The 17,069-nt window shown below is 43.8% G+C and overlaps 1 protein-coding gene across 1 annotated transcript in view; it reads left to right on the forward strand.

Annotated features, from left to right (window-relative positions):
- DNAH6 (dynein axonemal heavy chain 6) overlaps positions 1 to 16,129 on the forward strand; it is a 226,041-nt gene extending 209,912 nt beyond the window's left edge. The window contains exons 71-77 of the mRNA XM_043603834.1: positions 644 to 773; positions 3,238 to 3,365; positions 6,516 to 6,701; positions 7,231 to 7,303; positions 8,255 to 8,406; positions 10,957 to 11,179; positions 15,859 to 16,129. Coding sequence (XP_043459769.1) covers positions 644 to 773; positions 3,238 to 3,365; positions 6,516 to 6,701; positions 7,231 to 7,303; positions 8,255 to 8,406; positions 10,957 to 11,179; positions 15,859 to 15,962 — 996 coding nt within the window. The 3' untranslated portion in view covers positions 15,963 to 16,129. The remainder of the gene's footprint in view (positions 1 to 643; positions 774 to 3,237; positions 3,366 to 6,515; positions 6,702 to 7,230; positions 7,304 to 8,254; positions 8,407 to 10,956; positions 11,180 to 15,858) is intronic.
- The last annotated feature ends 940 nt before the right edge of the window (positions 16,130 to 17,069 follow it).

The following is a 17,069-nucleotide window of genomic DNA, read 5'->3' on the forward strand; positions in this document are numbered from 1 at the left end:
TTATTTCCTCTTCATTTTTAGCTAAAAAATTTTATTCATTTTTTATTGGAGTTAAATGTATATAACATAAAATTCACCATTTTAACCATTTTAAGTATACAGGTAGGTGGCATGAAAAACATTCAGATTCTTTTTCAACCAAAAATGTTTAAATGTACACTGACCACTATGTACAATTGACCCTTAAACATAAACCGCATGGTCCATTTATACACAGATTTTTTTCAATACAGTACAGTACTATAAACATTTTCTCTCGTGATTTTCTTAATAACATTTTCCTCTCTTTAGTTTACTTTAAGAATACAGTACATAATACATATAACATACAAAATATGTTAACTGTTTATGTTATTGGTAAGGCTTCCAGTCAACAGTAGGCTATTATTAGTTATGTTTTTGAAGAATCAAGTTATATGTGGATTTTCAACTAAGTGGCCAGGAGGGGCAATGCCCCTGACCCGCACATCGTTCAAGGGTCATCTGTACTGTGCATTTCGAATGAGTACATTTTACCAATTCTATCTTCAACATAAAATTTTCCTTTTTTTGACAGTTGCCATTATATTTATGTTAAGTAAACTGTGCTACACATTATTTTTTGAGAATTCCAGTCTTCACTGCTCTCTTTCCTCCATCACAGTACAAAGAGACCAACACTTTAATCAACACCATACTTGAGGTTCAGCCAAGGTCATCTTCTGGTGGAGAGGGAAAAAGCAATGATGAAATTGTCCAAGAACTTGTTGCTTCAGTCCAGACCAGAGTTCCAGGTAACAAATACTCCCTGGCTTCTGTATATCATAGGACTTTTAGGAATAAACTCAGAAAGCTGAGTGATGAGCAGGTGTCCAAACCTGCTTTATTACAAAGACTTTTCTTTATGTAGAGAGTGCTTCTGACATGGAGCTCTCCATTTATAGAGTGGAAACTTTGAGCACCTCAACAACCCAACTTCCAGAAGCATGAGGAGCAAGTTGGTTTCTAGCCCTGTGTAACTTTACCTAGACTCCTTCCTGAACTTCTTCATGTCTCTAGACCTGTGCTTCCCAAGACAGTAGCCACTAGCCACGTGTGGCTACTTAAATAAGTAAAATTTAAAATTAATTTCCTCTGTTGCACTAGCCACATTTTGAGTGCTACTATATTGGACAATGCAGATAAAAAATATTTCCAAATTGTAAAATGTTCCATTCGACAGCCTTGCTCTAGAATCTCTCGTTTTTTTCTCCATTCAAGAGAAATGGCTAAATTAATATCATCTTGTTTTCTGGTGAGTAAAGTTATGTTCCCGAAAGATCACAGAGATGTGCTCTCACACTTTTCTTACAGTGACTGTAGATTTACACTTCTTAAGTCTACTATAAAAGTAAACTGTGTTTCTTCCTACTCACAACACTTTTGACACCAAGTGTGTGGGCTCTTCCCTCACATAAGCAACAGTCCAACTCTCTGGTCACCAACAGGGTATCCGACAATCCAGTTATGACACTAACTAACCAGAGTTAGCACAGACCCCACAGGTTAAGGGCTCAATCCCACAAGACCACCCTCCGCTTCAGATGCCAATCTCAAGTCCCAAGTTGTGACCTATACTTCTGATCAACTGACTATAAATCAGGTGTTCACACAAACCCCTTCTTAGGTTTATAATTTGCTAGAAAGGCTCAGGGAAACACATTTACCAGCTTGTTATAAAGGATATAATAAAGGGTACAGATAAACAACCACATGAAGAGGTACATTGGGGCTAGGTCTAGAAGAGTCCCAAGTGCAGGAGCTTCTGTCCCCATGGATTCAGGGTATGCCACCCTCCTGGCATACAAAAGCTCTCTAAACCCCTTCAGTTAGAGTTTTTATGGAGGCTTCATTATTAGGCATGATTGATTACATCATTAGCTGTTAGTGATGAACTCAACCTCCAGCCCCTCTCCCCTCCCAAGAAGTCAGAGGGAAAAGCTGAAAGTTCCAACCTTCTAATCACATGGTTGGTTCCCCTGACAAGGAGCCCCCACTCTTCAGGGTTTTCCAAAGTCACCTCGTTAACACAGAGTCAGGTTTATGTTATGAATAATGAAAGATGCTCTTTTCATTCTTAACACTCAGGATCTCTTCCAGGAGCTGGGGTCGAAGCCAAATAAATATTATAAAAAATGATGTTCCTATTACTCTTATTACTTAGGAAATTACAAGGGTTTGGAGACTCCAGCCAGGAAGAACCAGGGGCAAAGACAAAAATATATATTTTTATAACATCACAGTTCCAGAGACTGATTCTTGCAAATTCTCTGAAGACCTCCCCCCCCCCAGAAGAAAAAAGCCAGTGCAACCTCAGAAACCAGTTATCTCCTCCCAAAACAGGCCCTCAAAAGAATACCTCCTGAGTAGAGAGTTCTGTTAATGTTGAGGAAAACTGAGTCAGTTATTTTAGGAAGCAATTTTTAACAAATGTAAGATAGAGGACTGGCTGGAAAACGGATGCAGAGACGGATGGCTGAAAGACGGTGTACTTGGTTCATAGAGTGCCCTGACACCTAGGAGATTTTTCTCTCCAAGATTAATAAAACTTACACTTTCACTGAAATAAGCAATGCATCTGCTGAGGCTGAGAGGACAGGGATATGACTGGTTCAATAAGAGAACTGAGGGTTTGGAATAGGAGACTGGGACATGGGATGACCCAAGACTGGACCAACCCACAGTGCTGTGATTTTTCTATAGCAGTGGAAGTGCAAATTCAGAAGGAATTTGGTACATATACTTCAGAGCCACTCACTAACACTACTCAGATATGCAGAGGAAATGCTGGTCCTTCATTTTTTATAGCTTATATGAGCCTCCATTTGCTAGATTATAGGGAAAAGGAAGAGCAAAATTTTTAATCCAGCTTGAACCACGGGCCTAATAACTGAGTCAGTCCCTTTGAGTAATGCTCAGTAACAAGATAAATGCTAGTCTGCTTCATCCTTCGTTCTCCCCCTCCAACCCCCATCTCTCTGAGATGCAATGCGGTGTGCAGAGAAGAGGGGGGCTTACATACCTGCATGGCAAAGAAAACTCAGGGTCCCTGAACCTCTGGTCTCAGAGATGGCCCTCGCCCACCAGGCAGCCGCTTGTCCACCCAGGCACCCCAGAAGTTGCTTTTTAAAAGTTAAGATAAGTGTGTTACAATAGCAATGTTACAAGGACAGAAATCAATGATAATGGATCTGAGGAATCAGCATGTGTGTGTTTCAGAAACACTAGAAATGGAGAGTGCATCTGAGAGCCTTTTCACCAAGGATGCCCAAGGACGCCTTAACTCTTTGACTACCGTTCTCGGACAAGAAGTGGACCGCTTTAACCAGCTATTGAAGTTAATACATGTATGAGTGCTCCTGCCAGCATTGCTGTTGGGTACCAAAGCTTTGTAGAGAAATTATCATAATAAGAGTTTTCCATTCCCGTTCAACATTTCTGTTTGAATATGCTAATAACTTTTCAAACACAACTTGTCTAAAATTGAACGTACGTACCCTCCTCTAACGAGTCTGTTCCCTTTCTCTAATAATGCCTTCATCAGTATGTGACACTATAGATCCCCAGTCTCATGATCCTAACTCATGCCCTTAGGATTAGCACTGACTCTAGACCTTTGATCAAGGACCTAAGCACTGAATCTCTCTGGATCTCTGAAGAGATCTCACTGGATCTCAGAGAGATTCAGTGCTTGTTCCTAATGTCTAGTTTGCAGGTAGTAACAGTCTTTATGAAGACTCTGAAAACAGAGTTTCTGCAAGTGTGGGCCACAAAATGCCTGAGATAGAATCGGCTGTGCTGCGTGTTCAAAATGTAGATCCCCCGATCCCACTCCAGACCTCCTGAGTTTGAATTCCTTGAGAAGTTCCTGGGGTTATGAATTTTAAGTAAACTCCCCCAGATGACTCACTGCAACTAAAATTTGAGAACAACTATTTGGGCCTTTGCCTTCTGCTCAGGAATACTCTGGATAACCTTGCCTTTATAATGCCAGCTGAAGGCCTCCCTGGTTTCTCTGTGCATTACTTTGATAAGGAAAACACACAACCCATTAGAGACCAAATATTGAGCATTAACCAGAAAAGTTTTGCTGCCAAGCAAGGACCAAATACCTAGCACAAAGTCAAGGCTCAGTGAGAAGATCGGGGAGGACAACTGGGGCAAATCTTTTATTAAAGCCAAAGACTGTCTCCTTATTAGAAAAGCAGTCTCCCAGTGTTGCTCATTGGCTAGCAATAGGTTGTGGGCTAGGGGGCACTGGGTCAGCTGAATATGCAGAGTCCCCACCTGGGGACTATGCTATCTAGTCAGCTCTATACCAGTGTCAGCAGGCCAAGTAGCCAGGTAAGGGGTCAGCACCTCCTATACAGAATGAGCCAGGACAGAGATGAAGCTGCTAGGATGAAGACATCCAAATGCAATGGCCAAAGCAAGATAAAAATTCACTTCCCTCTCTGCTAACAGCCCTGGAGAAGCCCTATAGGGCAGGTATTTAATCTTGCTTTGTGAGCTCATCCAGGGATCCAGCTGGAGGGCTGGCTCTTTCAGCCTCGACAGGGAGCTTGTACCTCTGGGCCCAAGGTGGCTGCTCCTATTGTCCCCTTTTTCCAGCCAGTGGGACAGGGGACAGGAGAAAGAGAGGGCTGACAGAAAGCAGGTTCCTCATAAAACTGTGACCCAGAACTGTGACATCATTTTTTCTTGCACCCCTTTAGCCAAAATGTGGTCACATGGCCATACCTCAGGTGCAAGGGTGGCTGGGAAATACAGTCTCTATATGGGATTGCTAAATCCCTTATGTACCCAGCTAAAACTAAAGAAGTACTGTTGTTCAGAGGACAGACACGAACCTTGCTCATGTCTTGCCTTTTCCACGTCATGACTTTGCACCCACTTGACGACAGACAAATCCTAATGTCACTTCCTCCAAAAAGTCTTCCTGACACACCAGCCCGTCCCTCCCCCATCAGATAACTTAAGGAACCCTCCTCAGGGCTCCATCATTTCGGGTGTCTGTGTCTATCGCTGTCCTCACCAAATTACCTTGTAATTACCCCTCCATGGGGATGGCTCCCCCGTAGGACAATGAACTTCTTAAAGAGAAGAAAACTAGTTAAATTAGTCATCTTTGATCCCCTAGTCCCTGACACATACTAAATCTTCATGAATCTTTGAATGTGCGAGTGAAAGAGTGTGGCTCTGAGGTCTCCTTGTGGTCACGACTTCTGGTCAAACATTACTGTGTACCAATAATGAAGGAATCCACCTACAGGAAGGAGAAAAAGGAGGAATCCTGGAAGAAGCAGCCTGCAAAGCAATCAGGAATCCCAGCCGAGCACTTCTATCTGAGGGAGGGGTGGTGGCCTGCCCCCCCCCCCCAATCCTGACCTCTGCCCAGTCCTAGAAGACCCTAGCAGCCTAATCCCTCCCTCTCTGGAACCTTCTGTAAGTCTTCTCTGTAAGTCTTCTGCCACCGTTTTCCATTTTCGGTTTCTAAGGTGGAGTGCTGTTTCAGCCCTGGCTGAGGGCCTCCTTGCTCTACAAGGCTGCAAATGGTTCCTCAGACCCTAACTAAGGGCAATTGAATAACAACTCTTCCTACCACTCATTGCCTCTCATGAACAGAGACGGGGAGGTGGGGAATAACTCTATGAAGGAATGGAAGGCTGACTAACCTTGTTTATCCACATACCGCCTATCTCTAGAACTATGTGCATATGGTCCTGGACCTTATTTTGGTTTTGAATCAACATAAATTTGGCCTCTAACATCCTCCTATAGTATTTTCCCAGTATACTGCAGTGGTTTACACAAAACCAGAACCATGCAGGCCATACCAATCTATATGCCCCACCTTCGTCTTTAGCCAAGTAACAAATATTACCCTGTACTTCCCCAGGGCTGCTGCCAGCCCAGCATCTCCCGGGACTACTGCCTGCCTCTGTCTTTTGTTGTGGGGAGGGGAGGGTAAGGGTCATGTCTTAAGGAAGTGTTTCTAGAACAAGGGGACTCTGGTACCAGCTGAAAGATTGGTCTCCCCTAAGAATCTCCCCTCTCTGCTGTAACTTCAGAGGCCATGGGAAGCCCCTGGGCAGAAATCGCCAGTGGTAAGAAGCAGTTCCCACTACCAACCCCATGGTTCCCAAATAACTATCAGGCCCATTTTTCCTTCAGCCTGGAGGAGAGCTGCTCGTTGGTATTTCTTGAAGCCACTTCTCTAGGCTTCAAGGGATATTTCTCTTCCTTCCCTCTTTCTACTTCATTGGATTCTGCCATTAACAGTCTGAACCGTCCCCCACGCCCAGGTCTTACACCCCTATGGTCACGTGTTGTAAAAATGGGCGAAAGATTGAAGAGTCTGGCCCAACAGACAGTGTGCAGAGAGGATGGAGCAAGGGGGCCCTTCAGCCCAAGGCAGTACTGCTGACACAAATGAGTGGCACTCTCACTTGATAATTTCATCTGTGAAAGGCACCTACTCATTATTGTTCTTTCAGACTTCTCTGGAGACACTCAACAAAGCTATTGCTGGCCTTGTGGTGATGTCTGAGGAAATGGAGAAGGTGTACAACAGTTTCCTCAACAACCAAGTTCCCTCTCTGTGGTCCACCACAGCCTACCCATCCCTGAAGCCACTAGGATCGTGGGTCAAAGACCTGATCCTGAGGACTGCATTTGTGGATGTAAGAAAATTCACTTCTTTGAGTTTGATGAACACAGTAGGCCTTAAGGTCCTTAGGAAGCCCTAGCTAACTGAAATATTAACAACTGTTGAGGGATCATCTGAGCCCAAAGAAATAGAAACTTCCAGAATGGCATCAATTTGAAAGTCATGTTCATTATAAGGTACTTTGCCCTTGGCCTTTATCCCTGTATCCCACTTTAATTCCAGGCCAACCTTGGAGTTTCAGATCTCATTCATGGGATCCCACTGTGAGGCACAGAACCAATCTGACATGGGTCCAAACTTCTAGGTGTGACCTTGCTGCAGTCTCCTCTCTTCCACACCCCCTATAATAACCAGGTTCTGGATTTACAGTCAGGCTATTGGGTAAGGAGGGGGACAGACAGGTAGGGAGAATGGGGCTGATGACTAACTCAGGCTGGTTAAGATTCTGTCTCCTGAGAGGCCCTCCAAAATATGATTTTGACTTAAATGACAAGCTCCACTTCAGAAAAACAATACATAATGGTGTAATGTTTCTCCTTTAGTTGTGGCTCAAAAGAGGGCAGCCTAAGTCCTTCTGGATCTCCGGTTTCTTCTTTCCTCAAGGATTTCTAACAGGTAACAACCAGTGCTTTCCCAAGAAAAATCCCACGAAAGATCATGCTGGGTTTCTAGGAACTGGGGGAAAGGCAGGGCTGCTAATGACCTAACTATGGATTACTGATTATAGGGCAGTTCAATAAGGCCCTGCTCCTTCTCACTTGCTGGGGAAAAGGATGGCAGGAATAGCAGATGCTCCCCAACAACCTAACCCCTGCCCCTCTTGGGCTGTGCAAGTTCGAGCACTCGATACAACATGAATGCCCACGGCACGCCCCAGTTCCCCACGTGACCCATGCTGGACGGCACCACCTGCTCTCCACCTGCCCCAGCCCCACCTCAGAGCAGCTTCCTTCTTTCTAAAGAACATTCCTTCACTCATATGTGTATCCTGAGAAACTTAACAGAAGACCATGGGGGAGGGGAAGGAAAAAAAAAAGAGAGGGAGGGAGCCAAACCATAAGAGACTCTTAAAAACTGAGAATAAACTGAGGCTGGATGAGGGGTGGGTGATGGGCATTGAGGAGGTCACCTGTTGGGATGACCACTGGGTGTTGTATGGAAACCAATTTGACAATAAATTTCATATTAAAAAAAAAAAAAAAAGAACATTCCTGTCAACCTTCCATCGGCCCTCGACTCCAGCTAGAGGACCCAGGCCTAAACTGTCTTCTGAATCCCTCAAATCTCCGGCACTGGCTTGTCTCTCACTCACTGGCAGAGCAGTGCACTAGAGCCATGACCTTCTTCCCTCTCTTCCCAGCTGTGCCATGGCTCCACCCCTCCCAGCATCACCACAGGCTTCCTGTCTAATGAGCTAATTCAGAATAAGGTGTTAATGGCTGGGACTTCTCGAGGGGGAGGAAGCTCTCAAATGCTAGAGCAACCTGGTTGAGGCAAACAGAGGCCATGTTTGAGAAGCGGCAATGTCGTTTGGAGGACCCAGCTTTCTGGTTTTCATTTTCATAGGAACTCTTCAAAATCATGCTCGGAAACACAATTTGCCTATAGATGAGCTGAGTTTCAAGTACAACATGATTCCTATCTATCGGGATCAAGCTGCAGTTATAGAAGCTGCCAAGACAGTGCAGTTTGGACAAGAACTGCCCATGGACTTGGAGGTACCGTTCCCTGACTAGTTACAGCAGAGCAGCTCTGTCCCACTCACATTTGATATCTCAGCCAACCTCCCCCGCCCCACTCCCCTACTGCCTCCCACATGCAGCAGCGTGAGAGGCAGGACGAGACTCATACCCCTCAGACAAGCTCCCCAGGTCTGCAGTGACTCGATAGGAAGTGCCTAAATTAGTCCGATTTGTAGAGATATTTTTTAAAGCAACACTGTTTATTTCTTTAGATACCTACAGCAACTCTCTCTTTCTTATGGAGAATGAGGTTAAATAAGGGCTTTAGCAAGATGTTAAAAACAAGGTTTCAGAATCAGTCAGGGCTGAGTTTAAATTCTGACTTTCCCCTTTGCAGCTGTGTGTGCTAGAATGACTAACATGTCTGCATCTCAGTGTTCTCATCTGTAAAATGGGGCCAATGCCACCAACCTCAGAGCTGTAATGCAGTGTAAATGAACTAGCACATAGTGCTCCCACAATAAGTAACTATTATTATAGGCTGAATGTATTTGCCGTTCACTCAATTGCCTCCTAGTGGAATTGATATACTAACTTTATACATTATATAACCATAAATACATGGCATAACTAATAGGAATGCACTAAGGAAGCAGTTTAAACTCTTTCCTTACATAGTTTCCTCCTTCTAGAGCAGAAGTTCTCAAAATGTGGTTCCAATACCAGGAGCATTGGCATCACCTGGGAACTTACTAGAAATGCAAATTCCAAGGACCCATTCCAGATCTACTGAATCAGAAACTCTGGGCTGAGACCCAGAAATCTGTACTGTAACAAGTCCTACATGGGGCTCTTAGCCCACTAAATTTTGAGAACACTGCTCTAGAATATCAGTGATTCTCAACCTTAACTGCAATCACCTGTGGAGCTTTTTAAAACTCCCAATACCCAATGGGGCGCCTGGGTGGCTCAGTCAGTTGAGCATCTGACTCTTGATTTGGGCTCAGATCATGATCCCAGGGTCATGGAATTGAGCTCTGCATTGAGCTCCGCACTGAGTTCCCAAGCTGGGCATGGAGACTGCTTGGGATACTCTCACTCTCTCTCCCTCTCTCCCTCCCCCCTCCTCTCTAAAATAAAAAAAAAAAAAAATCCCAATGCCCAGACTACATCCCACTTACATCAGAATCAGCCCAATATCATTAGGCATCATTATTTTCCAAAGCTCCCCCGGGTGACTCCAGTGCACCACCAGAGATGAGAACCCCTGCCGCCCATCCGAGCCACCCAACTCCGATGTGCTGAGATGCAATGGGGGAGTGCAGCCCTGCCTCAAAGCGCCCGTCCACACCTTAGAAACATAACTCTACACACAAGCAGGGCCACTGTTAGCCCATTTGCCACCTTTGCACAGCTTAGGAAAAGACACTCCCTCTGGGTGGATGCCCAGATGGCTCCCACACATGGCTTGGCAAGGGGGTAGCAGGATGGTTTCCAGCCTCCACTAAGGCAGACCTGCACAAGTGTGCATAGCAGCCCCCAAAACAGGAAGGCCTGCCCCACCCTTCGTAGTTGAGACAAAGTTCGGGACACCAGAAAGTAAAGACCAGCCAAAAAGAGCTTACTGTCCTTTTATTCACTATAAAAATATACTGCCTGTGTCCATACCGCTTGGCCATCTGCCTGCAGGTGAGCGGCTCCAATTCTCCAAAAGATAATCAGCTCCACAAGTGGCCAAATCCACTGTTTGAGGAAGGATGACACAGAAGCCCACAATTGGCAGAACTTGTATACCAGTGGTGGCCTCTAATCACAGGACACCAAGGGCAAGGTTTTTCTCTGTCTCTCTCTCTCCTCCTTTAATAGAAACAAGAATCTAGCATAATTTCTAAAAACAAAAAGGGAACTTTCCATAGTCTGCAACAGTCCATACTCTGCAGGTATCAAGACGGATATATAATCTATCTTTAGGAGGCACCCAGGTCCTTGAAAGACCTTGCTAAAAAGAACATGATAATCACAGCCCTCCTATCCTATCTGCTTCCCATGCAAAGGAGCAAGTCATAACACCATATCAGACAGTCTGAAGCCCATAGATGGTATCCCCTATTAAAGATCCTGGTAGAGTATGGAAAGTTTGAGATTTGGTGTCAAACAGAAGCAAGTTATTTTACCTTTCTGAGTCTTGGTTTTCTCCTCTCTAAAATGTAATAACAGCAGGGCGCCTGGATGGCTCAGTTGATTAAGCATCCGACTTCAGCTCAGGTCATGATCTCATGGTTCGTGAGTTCGCGCCCTACGTTGGGCTCTATGCTGACAGCTCGGAGCCTGGAGCCTGGAGCCTGCTTCGGGTTCCTTGTCTCCCTCTCTCTCTGCCCCTCCCCCACTCATGCTCTGTCTGTCTCTCAAAAATGAACAAACATTAAAGAAATTTTTTTAAATAAAAAATAAAAATAAAATGTAATAACAGCAATCTCTAGAGTGGTTCTTAGAATTAACTGGTGAGGATGTGGGACTCGGGAAATGGCCCACAACAGCTAATCCCCTTCTCCTCTTCTCACCTTTAAACTTCTGGTTATCTTCCAGTTGCCCTCTCCTGAAGATGGTGTTCTTGTTCATGGAATGTTTATGGATGCTTCTCGATGGGACAACACAGAGATGGTGATAGAAGATGCACTGCCAGGACAGATGAATCCAATGCTGCCTGTGGTGCATTTTGAACCTCAACAAAATTACGTGCCAAGCCCAACACTTTACCATTCCCCACTTTATAAAACAGGGGCCCGGGCAGGAACACTCTCAACCACAGGTAAGGATGTGCTAAGATTGGTAAAAAAAAAAAAAATGATGACAAAATGCAAACTTACAAAGTCCAAACACAAAGCCATAATGTGCGAGGGGAGATCTTAAGCCAATTAGCAAGACTTAAAATGAGGCCACTTATAATATACTAATTTATAGATTTTATGTTTTCCTTCTTTTACCACTAAGTATGGGCTGACATTATAAAACAAATGCTTTCTTTCTATTAACCTAATAAGTAGAAAATAGAGCTTATTGAACAGTGACTTCTAATTTCAAAATGATGGATTAGGTAGACCGGAGTCTCTCACCAAAGTCACTGAGACTCATCATAGAAAACAGATTTAAAAATAAACCCAGGGCTACTGGTTAAACGTCCGACTCTGGCTCAGGTCATGATCTCGCAGTTCATGAGTCCAAGTCCTACATTAGGCTCTATGCTGACAGCTCAGAGCCTGGGGCCTGCTTAGGATTCTGTCTCCCTCTCTCTCTGCCCCTTCCCCACTCATTCTCTCTCTCTCAAAAATAAATAAACATTTTAAAAAATGGCATTAAATAAAATAGCATTAAATAAAAATAGACCCAAGACAGAATGCCGTGTTGCAAAAAGGGAAATCTGAGTGGGTCTGAAACTAAGATGCAGCCCTGACAAAAGGAACCAGGTAGAAAGAAAGCCATATCAACAGGTAAGCTGAATGCACACAGCTAAAGAGTGAGCAGAGAATGAGCTGAGGAGTCAGTTTTTTAAAAAAGTGACATTGTGAAAAAAATTAAAAATAAAATAAAAAATAAAAAAATAAAGTGACATTGTGAAAGGAGCCAAATTTTCCCATATTTATCTAGTAGGCAATCTGGAAGGAGAAAGAGAATGGAAGAGGGATAATATTTGAAAAAATAATGGCTGATAATTCCCAGAACTGAACAAACACTTGAGTCCTCAGATCATAAGATCTCACAAAGTGGCAGGTATGATTTTTTTTAAAGCATACAACAAATAATTAAATTTGCAAAGATATATCAAAGTGATTCTTAACACTATCAGTGATAAAGAAAATCCTCAAAGCAAAGATTTAAAATATATTAATACACTGGGACTAAAATGTCCAAGAATGAGACTCAGATTGACATCAGACATCTCTCTCTTTATCCACACAGTGCATATAAAAAGATAATAGACAAACACCTGCAAAGGCTGTGGGAAAATAACTTTGCACCAGAACTGCAAAAGCAACCAAATTATTAAAAGGAAAGGTGTAATAAAGATCTCTTTGGACATACAATGGCTCTAAATTAATCACCACTGGCCCGCTAAAACACACACACACACTTAAATCTGTAATACTTTGACCATAAAAATGATTTCAATAATAACTTGAAACTAAATTTCCAGATGAGAGAAATATATATAGGAGAGGGGACAGGGTAGAAAGAATTAAATTTTCTCATTTGAATGGAGAATACAGATACTGATAAATATTTTTCTAATAAAATCTTCAATTAAAGTATATTCTCAAAGAGTAACGTACAGAATAGAACTACAATAGACACTTATCATGTCTCGATCTCCCACTCCCATGACAAATCTAAAAACATTTTAAAAGGTATTTTTTTTTTAATTTTTTTTTCAACGTTTATTTATTTTTGGGACAGAGAGAGACAGAGCATGAACGGGGGAGGGGCAGAGAGAGAGGGAGACACAGAATCGGAAACAGGCTCCAGGCTCTGAGCCATCAGCCCAGAGCCCGACGCGGGGCTCGAACTCCCGGACCGCGAGATCGTGACCTGGCTGAAGTCGGACGCTTAACCGACTGCGCCACCCAGGCGCCCCTAAAAGGTATTTTTAAAATTAATGGCATGAACAAGTTTTTATGTGGACATAAGTTTTTATTTATCTCGGATAAATATCTAGGAGTGGAAAGACTAAACATGTGGTAAGTACATGTTTAACTTTTTAAGAAACAGCCAAACTGTTTTAAAAGAGGCCATACCTTTTAACATTCCTACCTGCAGTGCATAAGGGCTCCAGTTCCTCCACTTCCTACCACTTAGGATGATCAGTCCTTTTTGATTTTAGATGACAGCCGGCTAGCTACCTAGATGATAGAATATGTGGTATCTTCTTGTGTTTTTACTTTGCAGTTCTCTAATGACTAATGACATTAGCCATCTTTTCTGGTACTTATTTATATCTTCTTTGATGAACTGTCTGTTCTTTTTCCCATTTTTTAAAAGTCATTTGTCTCATTGCTAGCTAAAATTCCAACAGAAATTATCCTTTTGGCAAGAGGAACCAAGAAAAGGTAGTAATTAAAATGATGTTGTACTGACACAAGACTCAACAGATCAAATGCACTGGAGAGACAGCCCAGAAACACACTGTGTATATGTGGGAACTCAGCATATAATAGCAGCATCATTTTTTTTTATTATGAAATTTATTGTCAAATTGGTTTCCATACAACACCCAGTGCTCATCCCAAAAGGTGCCCTCCTCAATACCCATCACCCACACACCCCTCCCTCCCATCCCCCATAAACCCTCAGTTTGTTCTCAGTTTTTAGGAGTCTCTTATGTTTTGGCTCCCTCCCTCTCTAACCTCTTTTTTTTTTTTTTCCTTCCCCTCCCCCATGGTCTTCTGGTAAGTTTCTCAGGATCCAGATAAGAGTGAAAACATATGGTATCTGTCTTTCTCTGTATGGCTTATTTCACTTAGCATCACACTCTCCAGTTCCATCCATGTTGCTACAAAGGGCCATATTTCATTCTTTCTCATTGCCACGTAGTACTCCATTGTGTATATAAACCACAATTTCTTTATCCATTCGTCAGTTGATGGACATTTAGGCTCTTTCCATAATTTAGCTATTGTTGAGAGTAGCAGCATCATTTAAAATTGGTGAGAGACAAATTATTCCACAAATGGTGCTGACAACCAAACTTAGACCCTATCTCATACTACAGAGAAAAGTAAATCACAGGTGGATTCTTTACACTTAATCATCACTAAACTTTCTTTTTCTTTTTCTTTCTTTCCTTCTTTCTTTTTTTTTTCTTTCTTTCTTTATATTTGAGAGAGACAGAGAACATGTGCACATACGAGACTTGGGCAGAGGGGCACGGGGACACAGGGGGAGAAAGAGAGAGAATCTTAAGCAGGCTCCATGCTCAGCACAGAGCCCAACATGGGGCTCAATCCCACAACACTGGGATCATGACCTGAGCTGAAACCAACAGTCAGATGTTTGACCAACTAAGCCACCCCGGCACCCCTCATCACCAAACTTTAAAATTATTACTAACCCTAATGAAATAATAGCTCTACGTAATAATTATCAACATCTGCTAACATGCCAAGAAAGACAATCAGACATAAGGTACTTCCTGATGTAAGTACACACCACCTCTTCAAGTATTCTTGCCCAAAAAACTCAAACCTGAATATGATCATGTCTCTAGATCTAACCACCCCCTTTACATGAATAGAGGAACATATTTATTTTTTAAATATTTTTTAATGTTTATTTTTGAGACAGAGAGAGACAGAGCATGAACGGGGGAGGGACAGAGAGAGAGGGAGACATAGAATCGGAAGCAGGCTCCAGGCTCTGAGCCATCAGCCCAGAGCCCGACGTGGGGCTCGAACTCACGGACCGCGAGATCGTGACCTGAGCTGAAGTCGGACGCTTAACCGACTGAGCCACCCAGGCGCCCCAGAGGAACATATTTAAAATCACCACAGGGATGCTGTCAGCAAAGTCCAGACTCTGGGAAACTTTATAGGACAAACAGCCTTGTTATTTCAACAATTACAAGGGGGTGGCAAAAGGAACAGAGAGGTAACCTACCAACTGAAGGAGATTTAAGAGACACATCACTATTGCAAGACACGGATCTTACTTGAATCCTGAATCAAACTAATGCAATACACATACAGTGTGTGTGTGTGTGTGTGTGTGTGTGTGTATACCATTTATATACCATTTATACTAGAAAATGTCATTCAAGTCCCTGCCAGGGCACTGTGGCATGGCATGGCATACAAAGGTAAGGAAAGGGGAGATATAGACTTTCTCTGCTGGGGACACCACCACCTTTCCCCAACTTCTACACAGACTGTGTTTGCTGTGAATGCAGTGTCATCTTGAGGGCAGAACCCTCTTCTTCTCACACTCATCCTGGCCCCTCATACAGGCCCACAGTAAAAAAAGTGCAAAAGTGACCTCTTATTTCAGATGTCCCAGAGCCGAGGACAAAATATCTGCTATTGCACTTGGTCATTTCAGGAGTACTGGTGCCTAACTGCAGGGTAGAACAGAGGATGGATGGATGGATGGATGGACAGACAGATGGACAAATGAATGGATGCCCAACCTACCAACTGCATCCTGAGTCCCACTAAAAGCTCAGGGCTGAATCTATTCCAATGTTCCATCAGTCAGACTGCGGAGAATTTGAAACATACTTTACAAGGTTATACAAAGTTAGACAGGTCCTAAAGGATCATTTGTTCTAACATCTTCATTCTATAGAGCGTAAAACTGAAATATGTAGAGGACTATTTACCCGTTATCTACAGAGGCTGAGTCAGGTCTGAAGCCCAGGTGTCTTGACTCTCAGTACACTGCTCTTTGCATCAACGGGTTATTCTTTAAGTAACAAGCCTTTGTCCTTGTATCCTTTACTAGGTCATTCCACCAACTTTGTGGTAACTGTGCTCTTACCCTCCAAGCGGTCCAAAGATTACTGGATTGCCAAGGGGTCAGCTTTGCTCTGCCAACTAAATGAGTGAGAAGTTGCCACCTCCTGCTAAAAAAGAACCAGGCCAAAAGTCTTTCCTGATGGGGACAGAGGTCCGTGTAACATATGCAAGCAAAACAGCTACACTTCTGGTCTGACTTAAGGATGGTTAGTGTGGCTTTTCTCTTCTAACCTAAAATAAAGTGTCTGAGTGCTTCATTGAGTTGGTAATTCAAGCTCTGATGCGAAAGCAGTGGGTTCAGCACTCACCTCTTAAACCTGCTCCCCCTCCTCCATACGAGAGTCAGGCAGCTTCCCATCAGTAACTTGGGGGGAGGGAGGGGGGTGCCTGGGCAGAGTCAGAACTCACCAATTCCTTACCCAGATGGGCTTCCTTCCTCTTCACGCTGACATAAAAGGCCCAGTGTACATTTCAGTCACACGGCCCCAGGTGCTTCCATTTCTAGACCAGATTAAGGCTCAGATCCCAACATATGGGAGGCAGATGAGCAAGTGAGCTGGACAACAAGCTCATGACACCATGGTGCCAGCTCCCCCACTCTACGGGCCTATCCCACCATCCTTAGAAGAGCTTGCTGTGCTTCACAGAAGTAGAGATTGGTCCTGCCCAAGGACAGAATTTCCCCTTCCACTTTAGGATGAACCTGTGTAGAAAGCATCCAAGTCCCACCCAGGCGCACCAGAGCCCCTGCCGCCTCAAAAGCAGAGGTTGTTGGGCCAGTACCGAGATGGAGCAGTCACCTGTGGCAAACCATCTTGTGTCAGCCATGCCAACAAGGGTCTGTTTATGTCCTCAGCCATAATATGAGTCACGAAACCGGGAACCACCCAGCTAGCATGTGGTCCTCTGGATAAAGACACACCACCCCCTTCCAGAAATTTGGAAGAACTGAATCAGGCCCAGTAATCCCACCTTCCCCTTTTACCTCTGCCTTCATCCCCATAGCTATCAAAGTTAAGAACAGACTGAAGTCGCAGAGTAGCAGCGAACAATTCTTGTACTTAGAGCTCAGAGCAGGAACCGAGACGACTCTTGGCATTCCAAGCAGGAACAGGTGCTTAGTAAGCCACGGGAATGGCTGCAGCCGCAGAAGTCAGAGGCTGACATCCGGCACCACAGCAGCTGTAATTCCAGGTC

The sequence above is a fragment of the Prionailurus bengalensis genome, chromosome A3 (assembly GCF_016509475.1).
Source record: "Prionailurus bengalensis isolate Pbe53 chromosome A3, Fcat_Pben_1.1_paternal_pri, whole genome shotgun sequence".
NCBI classification, from domain to species: Eukaryota; Metazoa; Chordata; class Mammalia; order Carnivora; family Felidae; genus Prionailurus; species Prionailurus bengalensis.